The 17,568-nt window shown below is 50.9% G+C and overlaps 3 protein-coding genes across 6 annotated transcripts; 2 read left to right on the top strand and 1 right to left on the bottom strand.

Moving 5' to 3' along the window:
- Positions 1 to 625: 625 nt before the first annotated feature.
- Positions 626 to 4,820, top strand: Znf513 (zinc finger protein 513). 3 transcript variants are annotated; one of them, XM_070025254.1, is made up of 4 exons: positions 626 to 944; positions 1,194 to 1,358; positions 2,964 to 3,551; positions 3,646 to 4,820. In XM_070025254.1, exons 1-4 carry the CDS (start codon positions 890 to 892, stop codon positions 4,470 to 4,472), a joined length of 1,635 nt encoding a protein of 544 aa, XP_069881355.1. In that variant the 5' UTR covers positions 626 to 889; the 3' UTR covers positions 4,473 to 4,820. The 3 variants fall into 3 exon arrangements, with proteins under 3 accessions (XP_069881355.1, XP_069881354.1, XP_069881356.1); XM_070025253.1 differs by having other exon boundaries at positions 705 to 944; positions 2,961 to 3,551; XM_070025255.1 differs by lacking the exon at positions 626 to 944 and adding an exon at positions 1,004 to 1,070 and having other exon boundaries at positions 2,961 to 3,551.
- A 99-nt stretch (positions 4,821 to 4,919) lies between these two features.
- Positions 4,920 to 10,701, bottom strand: Snx17 (sorting nexin 17). The gene is made up of 15 exons (XM_070025256.1): positions 10,488 to 10,701; positions 10,004 to 10,078; positions 8,813 to 8,930; positions 8,254 to 8,318; positions 7,649 to 7,759; positions 7,454 to 7,544; positions 7,235 to 7,322; positions 6,940 to 7,009; positions 6,573 to 6,665; positions 6,279 to 6,482; positions 6,066 to 6,191; positions 5,860 to 5,937; positions 5,643 to 5,717; positions 5,519 to 5,560; positions 4,920 to 5,418 (listed from the first exon to the last, which is right to left on the bottom strand). The coding sequence occupies exons 1-15, from the start codon at positions 10,548 to 10,550 to the stop codon at positions 5,305 to 5,307; spliced, it is 1,413 nt and encodes a 470-aa protein (XP_069881357.1). The 5' UTR covers positions 10,551 to 10,701; the 3' UTR covers positions 4,920 to 5,304.
- Positions 10,702 to 10,861: 160 nt separating this feature from the next.
- Positions 10,862 to 16,626, top strand: Eif2b4 (eukaryotic translation initiation factor 2B subunit delta). Of its 2 annotated transcripts, XM_070025252.1 has the most exons (13): positions 10,862 to 10,984; positions 11,339 to 11,382; positions 11,693 to 11,828; positions 12,009 to 12,212; positions 12,471 to 12,553; positions 12,734 to 12,825; positions 13,603 to 13,717; positions 13,914 to 13,990; positions 14,388 to 14,490; positions 14,733 to 14,860; positions 14,992 to 15,169; positions 16,119 to 16,299; positions 16,385 to 16,626. In XM_070025252.1, exons 1-13 carry the CDS (start codon positions 10,954 to 10,956, stop codon positions 16,582 to 16,584), a joined length of 1,572 nt encoding a protein of 523 aa, XP_069881353.1. In that variant the 5' UTR covers positions 10,862 to 10,953; the 3' UTR covers positions 16,585 to 16,626. The 2 variants fall into 2 exon arrangements, with proteins under 2 accessions (XP_069881353.1, XP_069881352.1); XM_070025251.1 differs by lacking the exon at positions 10,862 to 10,984 and having other exon boundaries at positions 11,233 to 11,382.
- Positions 16,627 to 17,568: the final 942 nt, after the last annotated feature.

Genomic DNA, 17,568 nt, shown 5'->3' with positions numbered 1-17,568 from the left:
CAAGTCCGTGTGTGTGTGTGTGTGTGTGTGTGTGTGTGTGTGTGTGTGTGTGTGTGTGTGTGTAGCCTGGGAAGCATCTGGCAAGTCCGTGTGTGTGTGTGTGTGTGTGTGTGTGTGTGTGTGTGTGTGTGTGCTGCCTGCGTGCCTGTAGGAGAGAGGCCAGTGGGCACTGTAGCCTGCCCCAGCGAGTTCACTCGGCTAGGCCCAGGTGTGTGTGTGTGTGTGTGTGCGTGCGCGTGCATTCTGCGTGCCTGTAGGAGAGGGGCCAGTGGGCATGTAGCCTGCCCCAGCGAGTTCACTCGGCTAGGCCCAGGTGTGTGTGTGTGTGTGTGTGTGTGTGCGTGCGTGCGTGCGCGTGCATTCTGCGTGCCTGTAGGAGAGGGGCCAGTGGGCATGTAGCCTGCCCCAGCGAGTTCACTCGGCTAGGCCCAGGTCACCGTCTCCGACTCTGAGTGACTTCCTGGTTCCTCTAGGAGGGGGGCGGCGCGCACTTCCTGGCTGGCCGGCCCGGTTTGTGCGGCCGCTGATTGGGTGTCTCGGCGAGCATCACAATCACTTCCTGGTCACGTCGAGGCCGCGCTTGCGGTTCTGCATGCCGCGGACTACGCGTCCCGTGCGGCTGCGCGGCGGCGGAAGCGGAAGCGGGTACGGAGGTACCAGCTGGTCTCCGGAGGGGGGGGTAGGGGGCTCCATGAATGGAAGCGGCGGCGGCGGCGGGAGCGGCCTGAGCTGGGCTCCGGGGCCAGGGCCTGGGGCTGCCCAGGGCCCGCGCCGCTGCATGGGGGCTGCCTGCGGATCCTGAAAGCCGAAGCGGGCGGGCGAGCCGAGCTGGGAGGGGCGGGGCCGGGCGGCCACGGGCCGGAGGCGCGTCGGGCTGGAGCCGGTCACGATGCCCCGGAGGAAGCAAAGCCACCCGCAGCCCGTGAAATGCGAGGGGGTCAAAGGTCAGGGGTCATGGGGCCTTGGGGGGGGAGGAACAGGGGTGGGGTCAGTGGAGTGGGCTCAGGTCAGGGTGGAGGGGAGCTCCTGAGGGAAGGGGTGGGTGAACTGGACTCCAGCTTCCCACTGAGGTACTAAGGGAACCCGAGAGGGTCAACGGGCACGGGAAGTGTGGTCCACGGCCGCTGGCTCCCGAGCGCGAATCATGGGCACGGCTCGGGAGGGAGAATCCACAAGCCCCCTCCCCTCTTCAGCCGAGACTGAAGACTCCCTCGACGAAGGACCCGGGGCTCTGGTGTTGGAGAGTGACTTGCTACTAGGCCAGGATCTGGAGTTTGAGGAGGAAGAGGAGGAGGAGGAAGAGGAAGAAGGTGACGGCAGCAACGACCAGCTCATGGGCTTTGAGAGAGACTCTGAAGGTAAGTTTGGAGGACTTAGTTAGGGATTAATGGTCGCAAAGAACCAGCCCTTTAGGGGAGAGGCCAGGTTTAGCGTTAATGACCAGAAAACTGCTTGCTACTACAACCTAGGGGTGATTTAGATGGGACGCTCAGTATTTCATTTGCATACTAATTAGATCAGCTCCATCACTTTGCCTTAATGAAGTGTAGGCCTGATGTAAGGATGGTATACGAGTAAAAGGTTCGGCAAATCACATGGAGCAATTGGTAAAAAAGTAGATAGATGCCCTTTCAATAACCTTGTCCCCATCCCTAGCCCATTTCTGGTATGTATACATTCAAAGAGTTCACGGAAAAGCCTTCTGTATAAATCGTTCAGGTATTTCTACTCTTAGCTTCCTTTTGTATGGAGTGGTTTTACTTTCTGCCTTTATCTTCATTCTTTTTTTTTTTTTTTTTTTGTCGGTCGTGGGGCTTGAACTCTGGGCCTGGGCACTGTCCCTTAGCTCTTCAGCTCAAGGCTAGCGCTCTACCACTTGAGCTACAGCGCCACTTCCGCTTTTCTGATGGTTTATTGGAGATAGGAGTCTCACGGTCTTTCCTGCCCGGGCTGGCTTTGAACCGGGATCCTCAGATCTCAGCCTCCTGAGTAGCTAGGATTACAGGCGTGAGCCACCAGCACCCGGCTTTATCTTCATTCTTTTTCCCTGTGATTTTAGCAGAACCCGACCTTGATTGCTGGTCTGCTTATGCAGTGTGTGTGTGTGTGTGTGTGCGCGCGCTCCCTGAACTTTAGGCACTCTTCAGTGTCTCACAGACTTTCCTGCCTGGACTGGCTTTGAGCATTGATTATCATCTCTCAGCCTCCTAAATAGTTAGGATTACAGGCATGAGCCAACAGAAGTCAGCTGCTCACCCACTTTTGATGGATGTTTTTGAAAGTCACTGAGAGGATCTATATAAAACATAGGCCCATTAGTCATAACATGTAATGCTTTCATTGTTCACACTTCCAAATATTATCTTGGGATGTCTTTTTTTTTTTTTTTAATTTTTTGGGTCCGGTCGTGGGGCCTGAACTCTGGGCCTGGGCGCTGTCCCTCAGCTCTTCAGCTCAAGGCTAGCGCTCTACCACTTGAGCCACAGCGCCACTTCCAGCTTTTTTCTTTTTGCTTATGTGGTGCTGAGGAATTGAACCAGGGCCTCAGGCATGTAAGGCAAGCGCTGTACCACTGAGCCACCTTCCCAGCCCCGGGATGTCTTATTTTTATAATCAGTGTTGAACCAAAAGGAGCCTACAGCTTAGAAAAAGGGCTCAAGTTTCTCTGCATTTTCAATTTTTACTTTATCTTAAGAAATCACTTGATTCATGGCAGTATTATTCACATACAACTCACCATGAACTCGTTTTCCATTCAGTAGAACCAAGTCTAAGTAGTTCATCTCTGCCCAGAGGTGGACAGTTTTGTTGAATTTTCTTGTCACTATAAGGGAGACTTAGATTCCTTTGAGGGAACAATAGAAATCATCAAAACAAAGAGAAAGGTGGGCTGTTGAAAAATGGAGATTTTAGAGCCTGGTCTTTAACTGTGTTGATGTCTCTTTTCATTTCTGTCTCAGCAGGAGACTCTCTGGGGGCCAGGCCTGGGCTTCCCTATGGGCTGAGCGACGACGAGTCTGGGGGCGGCCGAGCACTAAGTGCTGAGAGTGAAGTTGAGGAGCCAGCCAGGGGTCCAGGGGAGGCCAGGGGTGAGAGGCCAGGCCCAGCCTGCCAGCTGTGTGGGGGGCCGACAGGTGAGGGGCCGTGTTGTGGGGCAGGAGGGCCGGGTGGGGGGCCCCCGTTGCCCCCACGGCTGCTGTACTCATGCCGCCTCTGCGCCTTCGTGTCCCACTACTCGAGCCACCTCAAGCGGCACATGCAGACACACAGCGGGGAGAAGCCGTTCCGCTGTGGCCGCTGCCCCTACGCCTCAGCCCAGCTCGTCAACCTGACACGACATACCCGCACCCACACTGGCGAGAAGCCCTACCGCTGTCCCCACTGCCCCTTTGCCTGCAGCAGCCTGGGCAACCTGAGGCGGCATCAGCGCACCCACACCGGGCCCCCCACCCCGCCCTGCCCGACCTGTGGCTTCCGCTGCTGTGCTCCAAGACCAACCCGGCCTCCAAGTCCCACAGAGCAGGAGGGGGCAGTGCCCCGGCGACCTGAAGGTAAATAACGACCAGGGACTAACAATGGGGGACTTGGGTGGGTAGCACCAGGCAGATACTTGGTTTAACATCCCAGGTTTCATTTTTCCCACAGATGCTCTGCTCCTTCCAGACTTGAGCCTCCACGTACCACCAGGTGGTACCAGTTTCCTGCCAGACTGTGGGCAGCTTCGGGGTGAAGGGGAGGGCTTGTGTGGGACTGGATCAGAACCACTGCCAGAGCTGCTGTTCCCTTGGACTTGCCGGGGCTGTGGACAAGAGCTGGAGGAGGGTGAGGGTAGTCGGCTAGGATCTGCCATGTGTGGGCGCTGCATGAGAGGAGAGGCTGGAGGGGGTGCTAGTGGTGGGCCTCAGGGCCCCAGTGACAAGGGCTTTGCCTGTAGTCTCTGTCCCTTTGCCACTCACTATCCCAACCACCTGGCCCGGCATATGAAGACACATAGTGGTGAGAAACCCTTCCGCTGTGCCCGCTGTCCTTATGCCTCGGCTCATCTGGATAATCTGAAACGGCACCAACGTGTCCATACTGGAGAGAAGCCCTACAAGTGCCCCCTCTGCCCCTATGCCTGTGGCAACCTGGCCAACCTCAAGCGTCATGGTCGCATCCACTCTGGTGACAAACCTTTTCGGTGTAGCCTTTGCAACTACAGCTGCAACCAGAGCATGAACCTCAAACGCCACATGCTGCGACACACAGGCGAGAAGCCCTTCCGCTGTGCCACCTGCGCATATACCACAGGCCACTGGGACAACTACAAGCGTCACCAGAAGGTGCATGGCCATGGTGGGGCAGGAGGGCCTGGCCTCTCTGCTCCTGAGGGCTGGGCCCCACCTCACAGCCCACCCACTGTTTTGAGCACTCGGGGTTCAACAGCCCTGGGTGCCACGGGCAGCCGGGCTCTCCATACTGACTCGCCTTGAACTAGAGTCCTTCTTCCCCAGGGTCCTATGAATTAGCCCTGCTTTTCCTGCATTTTATACAGATGGACTAGAAAGCCACCTTTTCCTTTTTCCCCCCCGCTGGCCAGGGGCTCCACACAGACTAACCTAGGCACTATACGGACCAGCCCAAACCTCATGGGCAGGGGCCCATATGGACCAAGGGGGCTTTGCCTTGGCTCATGCATATCATGAGCTCAGTGAGAAGGGCCTTGTATTCGCCTCCACTGCTCCCAGGGGCAGTGGATGAAGTGGCTGGGGGACTGCCCAGCCTCCCACCTGTTTATTTAACTTATTTCAGTGCTTTATAATAAAGGAAACACTAACAAAGCCATGTCTACTGAATTGGCAATGGCAAAGAGAATCAGGCCTTACCCTTACTTAGCACATCAGCCCATGCTATGATGGGCAGTGAGAGGGAATCAGAGGTACGTAGACAGCAGTCAGGCTGAGTTTAATGACGGAAGAACTGGGCCAGACCATACACAGACCCCCAAGAAGCCAGAAGCAGCACAGGGGGTAGCTGTGGTTCCTTCCCAAGACAGGTAGCTATGGTCCCTTGGACTTTGTGCAAAATACTAAATGCTAATTTGGCATCAAGGGCCAGCTCTGAAAAGAGTGGGGGAGGGGTGGCAATCCTTTGTGTAGCCAGCCCAGTGAGGAAGGAAAGGTAGGTTAGAGGCCCCTGGCCAAGAGGAAAAAGGGAGAAGAGAAAGGGGGAAGGAAAAGACTTCCCCTAACTTAGAGCACAGGCACAGGGCAAGTTTCTGTAAATTTCCTCTGGGTTAGAGGACAGATATCCAAACAGTGCAGTTTACAGATCCTCATCTCCAATGCCCTCGAAGGCGAAATTGCCATGGACATCACCGGCACTGGCATCGGTACTGGGACTGCCAATCCCACGTAAGCTCACAGCACTCAGCTTACTCTGTAAAAAAAAAAAAAAAAAAAGGCAAGTGAGGGTCAGAGGGCTCAAGTCAGTGAGGCCCTTACAGACATCAACCTCCCTGACCCTGGAACTAACTCACTGAGAGTTTGACCATGGATTCCCGGCTCGCATCAGGTGACTCCTGGGAAAGAGGAGGCAGGTCAGACACTAGGGAAGATGAGGCAAGGCTGGGAACTAGAGTAGCAGCTGAGGATAATACTTACAAGTAGGGGTGGGGACTTCACTGCTTGTTGGCTGTCTGAGCGTCTCAGAGTGCCCCCCACCCTCCGGCGCAACATCTGAGAACAGACACAAAGTGCAGATGAGGCAAGATTTCTCCCTTCAGGATCCCAAATACTCCCCTCCCACTGAAGAAGCCTCATCCCTGGGACAAAAGGCCAGGAGAATGTAGCTGCTCAGCAGTCCTGGCCTGCTGCTGACCTTCCTGATACTGCCGCCAGATTTCTTCACCATCAGTTCATCCACCATGGACTGTAAGCAGATGCTCATCATGATAGCCTGAGGATAAGACAGCTCAGTCCACTACAGTGGTCACCTTAAGTCACAGCTCCCTAAACTGGCTCCCACTCGCATGGAGTCCCGGAAGCCCCAGCCTCCCAGAAGGAGCCTTGAGTGCGGGTGCCCACCTGAGGACTAGTGATGGTGACCCACTGTAGCCGGTCTTTGCTCATGAGGTATTCAAAAGCCAGTTCCAGGCGCACTTCCCCCCGGCCCCGGCTTGGGCTGCTTGTGCCTCCATTGGGCAATGGCACCTGGGAGATGACAGGAACTTAGGCTGAGTTTGTTCTAACTCGGCTTGCCAGGTCCCTTAGTAAGGCTCCCCTCCCATTCCAACTCACAGAGGAGGTGACCCGCCAGCATCGCATGCGGGTGACCCGGAATGAGCCTTCACGGAGTTGCTGGCCAGGCAGGCGGAGCTGCAGGCTGAGCTCACTGTTGCCTGCACTGACCACCACAGGACAGTCCTTCTCTGGGAAGTCAGCTACACAGGCATCAAAGCGCAGGTAGCCATAGTGCCGCAAGGTTTGAGCCAGCCGCAGGAACTGAAAAACGTCCACGTGTGGTGGGTTAGGAGGGGGGAGTGGGGCAAGTCAGAACTGGCAACCCCTTGAAGACAGCAAGGCAAAGTTCACCTCCTTCTTGGAGACCTTCTCTTGCAGAGATTTGAGCTGCCGATGCTGCTCTTTGGTGACCAGGATCCACCCATGCTCAATATCTGACACAGTCTACAATAGAGACAAGAGTAGGAGGTGGGAGTGCCCAATGTATCTACAGTTAGCTTTGTCCAGCCTCACTCTGGCCCCATACATGAAAGACTTCTGCATTGAGAATTTGACCTTATTAGGTGATAAAGTAGGGAGAGTATAGATACTAGAAGTCCTGACAGTATTCTAGGAATTTCCCCATGAACTGGGAACAAAACATGAAAGTCTTTTCTTGGTACAGTGGGACACCAGAGTCATTTTCAGGGCAAGGGTTCTGAGGCAGCCCCAAGCTCACCTGAGCATAAAGCAGGTTCAGGCCAACCCGGTTCTCCATGACATCGTCATCATAGGCAGAGTCCCAATAACTGTGAGGCCAAGGGGTGGAAAGGGGTAATGGGGCTAAGCTGGGGTGAGGCAGGAAGTAGAATGGGAAAGGGGCAAAACAGGAGCAATCTGGGACTACAGTGAGAAGAAGTGTGGGAGGCCTGGTAGAAACACCCAGCACTACTCACATCCATATTATTCTGTCTTAATCTGTGGCCCAATAACCCAACCCAGCACCCTCCCACTTTTTCAGGCCCAGCCCTGACCTCTTCCTTAGTACAATCTTATACTCTTGACTCCGAAGACTGGTAACAGACACATACGGCAGCTCAAACTCCTGCAATTTCCGTACAACTATGGGTTAAAAACAAAAGGAAAACATAATAAGACTTGAAGGAACAGAAACTAAGAAACGCCCTGAGGAGGAAATGTTCCATTTGTAGGGGAGCTGGGAGATAAAAGCTGTAAAGCCTAGAGAAACTCACAGGAAAATGCACCATCCTCTTTTACTCGAACAAGGAAGAGACTAAAATATCCAATTAAGTCATCTGGAAGATCCAACTTTGCAGCCACAGCCTAGAGACAGGAAAGATAGCTCATCTTACTGGCTGGTTCTAGTCTTGCCCTAGCTGAGGCTCTGGGGTACAGGGGGCAGAGGGGCGATGGTGAACAAGCCTCACCTCCAGGACATCTTCAGTCTGATCTGAAGTTAGCACATTCACCAGAACTTTCTGCCCATTACTGAGCAGCACTTCCAAGGAGACTTCCTCTGTAGGGACCTGCTGTGTCTCCTATGTGAGCAGATGGGAATGGACAGCACTGGCTTGTTAATACCTGGTCTACCTCTTGTTAACTAACAACCACTTCTGATCTATCCAGACTTTCCATTTGTAGGTCTCTCAAATATAGGCTAAGATTTTTTCTTGACCTCAGTGTTACAGATGCTCCATACCAAAAAAAAAAAAAAAAAAGGGCTTGGTGTCAATGGCTTACACCTGTAATCCTAGCTACTCAAAAGACTGAAATTTCAGGATCATGATTTGAAGTCAGTTGGGGCAGGAAAAGTCCTTGAGACAATTAACTACCAAGAAAGTTAGAAGTAAAGCTGTGGCTCAAATGGTAGAGCAAAAAAGCTAAGGGTCAGTGTCCAGGCTCTGAGTTCAACCACAGGAATGGCACCGAAAAATAAAAAAATTAAAAAAATATATATATAACCACATCATTAAAATAGCATGGCTCTCCAGCAGTTTCTTCTCTTAAATCTGGGTTCCACCCACAGCTTTACCTGTTGGGCCCGACGCAGGAAACTATTGAAGGTCTCACTGCTCCCAAGCAATGGGTCTTGCCGAACTGTGGGGATGAGAGAATGTTTAGTAATTTGGAACTCACTTTTGGCTTCCCCCAGTCCTCCTCTTAATAGATTCCCCCCGACCCCATTTCCTGGGCTGATGGTGGCCTGCCACATCCCCCCGCTGGCCTCACCTCACTCACTGTTTGCATAAATTCTTCACCTGCCCCACCCTTCGCTGCCATCTAGTTGAGTCCAGTCTATAGAACTAGGGAAACAACAGTGATGTTAATCTAAAGCACATCAGATACAAAGTAAGCTCCCCACCAATCTAAATTGACTACTGTCATGCTAATATTTCCCATAGATGTTAGTGCCCCAGTTGCTTTGCTAGTATAGAGTTAAAAATCCTTGAAAGCTATTTACTTTGCTAATTAAATAGCAGATTAGAGCCTTCCCAGACCTAGAAATTAATGTAAGGCCTTCTATAGAGTCAGCTGCTTTTAATCTCTTCCCATGGTCCTTAAAATAGACTAAATTTCCTCCAACTACTTACCAGCTTGCATGTACTTCTCTAACTGCTCTCTCCTCTGTTCTACCTCTGCAGGCGTCAGAGAGAAAAGCTTCTTTGGGGGGAATGCAGGAAGCACATTGGCCCCATACTCCTTCCGGAGCTATGTAGAGAAAGAGATAGAGCTGTTCATATAAACATAGAAAATGAGACGATTGAGACTATATCATCTTGATCCTCCCTATCTACTCTGATTATTTCCCATATTATCAAGAGTTAAAGTCTCAAGGGAGCAATCTTAGATATTGCTCTCACATACTGGTGTGTACAAGCCAGCCCCCCTCTCTAGTAAGACTTCAAGGAACCCTCACAGGAAGCATAGGGCTTTAAAAATAACATCTATGCACACACATAATAAAAATCATTATCTTAGAAACTTGAAGGGATTTTGCTGGTCAAGGAATCCATTTTTTTTTTTCAGTCGCAGAAACTGAAGCCCAAAGAAATTAGGTTACTATTAGTTATGCAGAGTTTTGTTTTTTTGTTTTTTGGGGGGGGGGGTCCAGTCATGGGGCCTGAACTCTGGGCTTGGGCGCTGTCCCTTAGCTCTTCAGCTCAAGGCTAGCACTCTACCAATTGAGCCACAGTGCCACTTCCGGCTTTTTTTCGTTTTTGCTTATGTGGTGCTTGGGAATCGAACCCAGGGCCTCAGGCATGCAAGGCAAGCACTCTACCACTGAGCCACCTTCCCAGCCCCAGTTATGCAGAGTTGTACAACTATTAGTAATAACAACTACTAAGTTCATCTGGTAAGGAAGGCAGAAAATAATTACAGCACTAATACATAACGACCAAAGGAACTGCACACACTAAAATGGACCAAAGGAAACCGGCAAATTGCCTGTATAAGCTGGGAAAAGGAATTTTTAAATTGCAGCTTAGATGACAGACTGTGCTTTGGCAGACAGGAGAGGTTCCCCTCCCCCTCCCCCCTTACCCCCCCCGCAGGAGCAATGGTTGAAAGAGCAGTTAAAAGGACCAGAAAAGCAGGAAGGAGGATTAAGCAAAGGGAGGAGTTGTGGTTAAAACTGCACAGAGAGTGCCTAGAAACATCAGATAAGAGTGTACATTCTCTTCGTAGCAGTGACTACAGAGTGAACTCCGCCAGAGGGACTGGGAGATGCCCACGGTAGGAAAGGGTTTGAAGCTGCCTCCAGACAGAGCTGCTAGTCCCACCTGCTCGTGCAGGCCCAGGAGCTGGCTGTAGCGCACCCGGCAGTGCAGGACTCCATTCACGTGAATATTATAGGCCTGAGGACATAAAACAGGTATTTCAGGGTCGCAGATCGCATACCACCCGCCCCAGAACCGTGGCAGGAAGTAATCTAAGACAGCTCTATTTATGTCCTGCCCTGAGATCTACTGGGTTTTAGTTTTCCCCAGGGTCAGGTCCCAAAGCAGAAGGGCCACCCAAGGAAAAACTGGCCACTTGTGCCGCAGTCTCCTTCCCCGAGAGGGCAGTGCTGCCCACCAGGAGGAGGCGGCGGCACAACAAAGTATCAATTAGACCTGGGGCAAATCTTTACCAAAAACTGACACGAGATATGCTCCCAGCGAGGTCCCCAGGCTCAGGGCCCAAGGGTGGTGGCTCGGCCTCGGAGACGGCTCCGCAGCCTCCAGCCCGTTATCCCCGCCCGGCCCAACTCCGGCTGCTCCTCACCACGTAGGCGGAGCCGCCGCTGTCCCCGCTGCGGGACTCGGTCTCAGGAATGGAAAAGTGCATGTTCCCTGTGGCAAGGCCCAGCCAGGTTCCAGACTGCGGGCCGCCGCGGCTCTGCACGCTCGCCTCTGCCGTTCAGCGCGTCCCCGGAGCTGCACTCGCCATTTTGGGGGCCTGAGCTCGGAGGTGGGAAGGCGGTAGGACGTAGACTCTGGAAGCTGCAACTCCAGCATGCTGGGAAGTGTAGTTGAAAGGGCAAGAGGAGCCCGTCCAGTACGGGAACCCAAAGCTGAAAGGGCCCTCCCAGCAACCCGTAGCTCTGGGGCGGGGCCCAGTGCAGGCCGGAAGTTGTAGTTCTCTCGCGACTGCACGCCGCGAGTATGGGCGGCGGAGCCTCTGGCCCAGGGGGCGCTGTCGCCCCTGTCGGTTTCCCGACCACGGCGGGAGGAGCCTAGGACGGAGAGCGATGGCTGCGGTGGCTGTGGCTGTTCGTGAGGGTGAGTGAAGGGACGGGCGCACCAACTGCTACGCGAGCCCGACGTGCCCCGGCCGGCCGGGGCTGGGCCCCGTGGCTCCTTCATTCCCGCGCCTCGCCGCACTGCACTTTAGACAGTCTCGGGCGCAGCCCCGCGCTGCGTGCCGGCTGTTCCCGGGAGGAGGGTGGGGGCCCCCTCCCCCTCCTGTCCTTTGATCCTGCCGCACAGCGCGTCCCCACGCGGTCCCGGGTCAGCTGGCGTCTGCAGGCAGAGCTGTGGTCATGCCTGCCCAGCAGCCGGCCGCAAGGAGGACGAGTGCCCCCAGATCCTCCCGGAGCCTCTCTGGGTCACTTTGTGCCCTGTTTTCTGATACAGATTCGGGATCCGGGATGAAAGCGGAGCTTTCCCCCCGGCCTGGGGTAAGTGAGAGAGATCTGTCTTCCAAATTGCCTGTCAAGTACCACTCTGGGTGCTGTGTCAGTTTCATTCTGTTCCATCTCCCCATCACGTTTCATTGAATGTGTCCATAAAGCCCGAAGATTTTAGAGCCTAACGGTATGTGACCCTGGAGGAGAAGCTTCTGCCTTTGTGGGGTATAGGCTTGTCTCACTTGCCTTGAAGTTAGAGATGATTAGGGACTTAACCTTATGGGAATCTTACAAGCATCCAATACTGTTGATTGACTCGGAATTATTGAGAAAAGTGCAGTGTCCTATGTCTATGTCTCAGGCAGGGGGTAGGGAAATGACCCAAGAAGAGAAGCTGCAACTTCGGAAGGAAAAGAAACAGCAGAAGAAGAAAAGGAAGGAGGAAAAGGGGGCAGAATCAGAAACTGGCTCTGCTATTTCTGCAGCCCAAAATCAAGGTGAGGGACTCTTTAAAGAGCTCGAGTGTGGTGCTGGTAGAGGGCTGTGGTAGGGGAGACAGAAGAGTTGATTTGAGCAGGTGAAATGTAAACAAGTTTAGATAAATCAAGACAAAGCTCTGGCTTTTGCATATATCAACTGCCTGGCCCTTGAGCACCTCTTTCTTCTACATTTAATAGGTCCAACCAGAGAACTACCAGTACCTGCCAGTCATTTAGGGGCCACTCAGGGGGAGAAAGTTCCAGCTGGTCGCAGTAAGGCTGAACTTCGGGCTGAGCGACGGGCCAAACAGGAGGCAGAGCGGGCCCTGAAACAGGCAAGAAAAGGGGAGCAAGGAGGACCATCTCAGAACTGCCCCAGCACAGCTGGAGAAACCCCTTCAGGTATTTTAATTTCAAACCCTCTGTTGCTACTAATTCTTGTACTCACTTAGGCTTCCACATACCAAAATCGTTTTTCCTTCCTGTTCTTACCTCAGGAGTCAGAGTTCAATATTTTTCTGTCCTATCCTTACCTCCTGTTCCTTCTTTGATCCTATGTTCCCTGGCTGTTTTCCCTACCCTATCTTCCTTGATGCCCTATGAGCATATTAGCCACTTCAAGATCCACAGTGGTTTGAAAATATAACCAATGTCTTTCAGGAGTGAAGCGTCTCCCTGAACATATTCAGGTTGATGAGCCTACACTTCTGAGGAGACTTGTTAAAAAACCAGAGCGACAACAGGTAGGAAGTGGATTTGTAGTTGGCCACAAAGAGCCTAGGGAAATGGGCTAGTGAGAGGGAAATTGCTCAGGGCAAAGTAAGGATGATGATGTGGGTCAAATATTACTAATCACTTCATTTCCAGTTTTGTTTCATAAATTTTAAATTCTAGGCCTGTTCCTATTTCCTTATTTTGTCAAGGTTCCTACACGAAAGGATTATGGATCCAAAGTCAGTCTCTTCTCCCACCTACCCCAGTATAGCAGACAAAACTCCCTGACACAGTATATGAGGTAAGATTTTATGAAAATTGCCATAACTTTTAAGTCTGAAACAATTAAAATAGCTCAATGTTAAAAGTGAATGGAGAAGCCTAACACCTGTAATTCTAGCTACTCAGAAAGCTGAGATCTGAGGATCCTGGTTTGAAGCCAGCCTGGGCAGAAAAGTCTGTGAGACTCTTATCTCCAATAAACTACTCAAAAAAGCTGAGGTGGTGCTGTGGTAGAGTGATAGCCTTGAGCCAAAGAAGCTCAGGGACAGCACCTAGGCCTCAAGTCCCAGGACCAGAAAAGAAAAAAAAAAAGACTGGAGAGCATGCGAGGGTGGTTCATGCCATAAATCCTAGCTATTCAGGAGTCTGAGACCCAGAGAATTTGAAGCCATCCCAGAAAACTCCATGAGACTCTACCTTCAGTTAACTAGCAAAAAGCAAGGCTGGAGGTATGGCTCCAGTTGTGAGCAAGCAAGCCCACTAAACCTGAAGCACTGAGTTCAAGCCCCTGGGGCAGAATGAAAGAAAAAAAATAAATGGGCCTAGTGGTGTGGCTCAGTGATAGAATGATGGCCTATTCAGTGTGAAGCCCTGAGTTCAAATCCCAGTACTGCCATAAATAAATAAGTAAATAAGCAGAAATTTGTGATGGGATCTGTGGGAAGAAGTGTACATTAAAGGTACTATATAGGAACTGGGACCCTGTGCTAGTAAAGGAAGTTCCTTTTCATAAGAGGCAGGGAGCTGTAGGTGCTCAAGTTCCCTTGCAAAGAATGTGACACCGCCATCCCATCAGCATCCCATCCTCTGTGATCCACCCAGCCATGGTGCGACTCGGCCTGCAGTACTCCCAGGGCCTGGTCAGTGGCTCCAATGCCCGGTGCATTGCCTTGCTTCGTGCCTTGCAGCAGGTATGTCTTGTCTGTTTTCTAATCCTCTACCCCATTTCCTCCCACACTGTCACAACCTTTTTATCCAAGGTAATCTCTGGGGCAAAGAGGGAATGACTCAGAAACACTCCCCAGTCAAGCTTGCCCCCCTCCTACAATCCCCTTTCAGAGACCTTCATTGAGGGATATTTTGCTGATCAAGCTGGGTACTTTGTAGGTAATTCAAGATTACACAACGCCTCCCAATGAGGAACTCTCAAGGGATCTTGTGAATAAACTAAAACCCTATATCAGGTAAATACAAACACTACAAATCTCCCCTGTATAGTCAGTCCTTTTCTGGTTACTGCCTCTTGCCTTTCTACTCTTTTCATTTTTCTGTTCCATTTTCTTTCTAAAGAAAATGTGACCCGGACTGGGAAGGTGGCTCAGTGGTAGAGCGCTTGCCTTACATGCCTGAGGCCCTGGGTTCCATTCCTCAGCACCACATAAGCAAAAAGAAAAAAGCTGGAAGTGGCACTGTGTCTCAGTGGTAGAGTGCTAGCCTTGGGCTGAAGAGCTGAGGGACAGCGCCCAGGCCCAGAGTTCAGGCCCCACGACCGGACCCAAAAAAAAAAAAAAAGAAAAAGAAAATGTGACCACTTTTGAAAGCTAACTGGTTGCACAAAACATGAGGTATTGTTTGTTGCAGCTTCCTGACTCAGTGCCGCCCCCTGTCAGCAAGCATGTGCAACGCCATCAAGTTTCTTAACAAGGAAATCACTGGTGTGAGCAGCTCCAAGCGGGAAGAGGAGGTGATGAAGCTGAGGAGGAATGGGAGAGGCACCTATGGTTAGGGTTAAGTAACACATTCATAACTTTCAGGAAGACCAACACATACCACTCTACCCTCGTCACTGGGTAGGGAAATGGTTGGACACTTTTGACTTGTGTCATGCCCCTTCATGCCCATCATTATACATACGCTCAAGCATCTGGCATGACTACAGGAAGCAATATTCCATTTCCTATTCCCTAAATATCTTTTTCCATTTAGGCTAAGTCAGAACTTGGATCAGCCATTGATCGGTATGTTCAAGAGAAGATTGTGCTTGCAGCTCAGGCAATTTCACGTTTTGCCTACAAGAAGATCAGTAATGGAGATGTAATCCTGGTATATGGATGGTACGCTCCAAAGGAAAACTGAGAAAACCTGGGTGGTGAATGATGGAAAGGATTACCCATTGGCCTTTACAAATGGGCTGGCCACCACTTAGTGCCTTTTATAACTTGAGTTTACTCTCCATCCACTCTAGCTCATCTTTGGTATCACGAATTCTTCAAGAGGCTTGGAAAAAGGGTCGACAGTTTCGGGTGGTAGTGGTGGACAGCCGACCCAGGCTAGAGGGAAGGCTCATGCTCCGTTCTCTAGTCCGAGCTGGGGTCCCTGCCTCTTACCTCCTGATTTCTGCAGCCTCCTATGTGCTCCCAGAGGTGAGAACAGGGAAAAGGGACTCCAAAGCTAGTGGCAAAGACTATAGTACAAGACATAATCCTACCTTAAAATTGTTATGTAGAAGTTTAGAATACGGCCCTTCAGTGTGTTAGACCAAAATTTAGCTACTTCAAGAACATTATATTAAACTAGCAACCATCAAGCTTCAACAAGACAAAAGTAAACTTAAAATTAAGTGGGGTGTGTGTATGTGTGCTAGTATTGGGGTTTGAACTAAGAGCCTGGTCACTGTCTTTCAGCTTTTTTGCTCAAAGCTCATACTTTACTTCTTGAGCAACAGCTCAAGTGTTTTCTAAGAGGAGTAACCATAAGGATTTGTTAGTTGTCTTAATATTACTTAGAAGAGGGGACCTTATTCTACACTGATAAAACATAACTCCCCCTCCACCCCCCCCAGTCCTAGGACTTGAATTCAGGCTCTGTCCCTCAGCTGCCGCCGCCTCCTCCTCCTCCTCCTCCTCCTCCTCCTCCTCCTCCTCCTCCTCCTCCTCCTCCTCCTCCCCCTCCTCCCCCTCCTCCCCCTCCTCCCCCTCTTCCTCCTCTTCCCCCCCCCAGCTCTGTCCCTCAGCTGCTGATCTTCAGCTCAAGGCTAGCGCTCTACCACTTGAGCCACAGCGCTACTTCCAGCTTTTTCTGCTTATATGGTGCTGAGGAATCAAACCCAGGGCCTCATGCATGCGAGGCAAGCACTCTACCACTGAGCCACCTTCCCAGCTCCTCTGAACTTCTTTTGTTCAAGGCTAGTACTCTACCACTTGAACCACTCTGCCACTTCTGGCTTTTTCTGTTTATGTGGTACTGAGGAATTGACCTAGGGCTTCATACATGCTAAGCAAGCACTCTATCCTAACTAAGCCACATTCCCAGTTCAAAACATGACTTTTTTTTTTTTTTTAATTCCCTTTCTACATTGTCCAAAACCAACAGGTTTCTAAGGTGCTGTTAGGGGCTCATGCACTTCTAGCCAATGGATCCGTGATGTCACGGGTAGGAACAGCTCAGCTTGCACTAGTAGCTCGAGCATATAATGTGCCAGTCCTGGTCTGCTGTGAAACATACAAGTTCTGTGAGCGTGTACAGACAGATGCATTTGTCTCCAATGAGCTAGGTAAGCAGGACAGAAAAGAGGGAGAGGGTTGGTAAACATAATTTTCTTTCCTAAAAGAACATAATGGGTCTACCTCCCATTGCAGATGACCCTGATGATCTGCAGTGTGAGCGAGGAGAACATGTGGCCCTGGCTAATTGGCAGAACCACCCATCACTACGGTTGTTGAATTTGGTCTATGATGTGACTCCCCCAGAGCTTGTGGATCTGGTGATCACAGAACTGGGCATGATTCCTTGCAGTTCGGTGCCTGTTGTCTTACGAGTCAAGAGCAGTGACCAGTGAGCGGGAAGCAAGGATCAATAAATGACCCACACCCTACCCTTAGCAACTCTGCTGCCTTTGTATCTATTTGAGCATCGCCACCACTGAGGTCAGGAGTCCACACTCCCCATTGCCCCTCATCATGTGCTTCTAACCTCTGACCTTTGTGGAGATTCTCTCAGGGGATAGTTCCAGACCAGTCCCTTGGGGCCAAGGTGAAGGTCTGTGTAGGAATCAAAACCCATTTAGATCTCCAGGGGTTTGTTGTTATTGTTTGTGTTTTTCTAGTCTTGTGCTTGAACTCAGGGTCTCAGCACCATCCCTGAGTTTTACTGCTCAAGGTTAGTGCTCTGCCACTTGAGCCACAGCCCACTTTCAGCTTTTTTTTTTTTTTTTTTAAGTATTTGATGTACAGAGGGGTTACAGTAGTCATATAATTACCTTTTAGCTTTTTGGTGGTTAATTGGAAATGAGTCTCACAGACTTTTCTGTCTGGGCTGGCTTTGAACTACAATCCTCAGATCTCAGCCTCCTGAGTAGCTAGGATAACAGGTGTGAGCCACTGGCACCCAACTAGATCTCCAGTTATTAATATTGAGCCTCTGATGCCAGACTCTGCACTAGTTATCGGGAGGAATGCAAGGACAAATAGAGTCATAGTTCCAGCACTCAAGAGGCAGAGACAGAAGGATCTCAAGTGCAAGGCCAACAAGACTATCTCAGAAAAGCAAGGACTGGAATGCAACACTGTAGAGTTGCTTGCCTTTTATTTTTGTTTTTGTTTGAGACAGGGTGTCACTTAATAGCCAGGCTGGCTACAAATTCAAGCTCTTCCTGCCGATGCCTCTGGAGGACTGAGATTATAGGCATATCTCACCACACCAGGTTCTACTTATATAATACTATATATATATAATATATAATAATGTCCTTAAATTCATGTGTTATCGGTGCTTATGTATATCATATATAGCTGCTTACTTAATAAGATGGATTAACTACAGT

Source organism: Dipodomys merriami, unplaced genomic scaffold (genome assembly GCF_024711535.1).
Source record: "Dipodomys merriami isolate MVZ:Mamm:240054 unplaced genomic scaffold, mDipMer1.0.p SCAF_17, whole genome shotgun sequence".
Classification (NCBI taxonomy): domain Eukaryota; kingdom Metazoa; phylum Chordata; class Mammalia; order Rodentia; family Heteromyidae; genus Dipodomys; species Dipodomys merriami.
The sequence above is the reverse complement of the archived record's forward strand: the minus strand, read 5'-3'. Positions and strand labels throughout refer to the sequence as shown.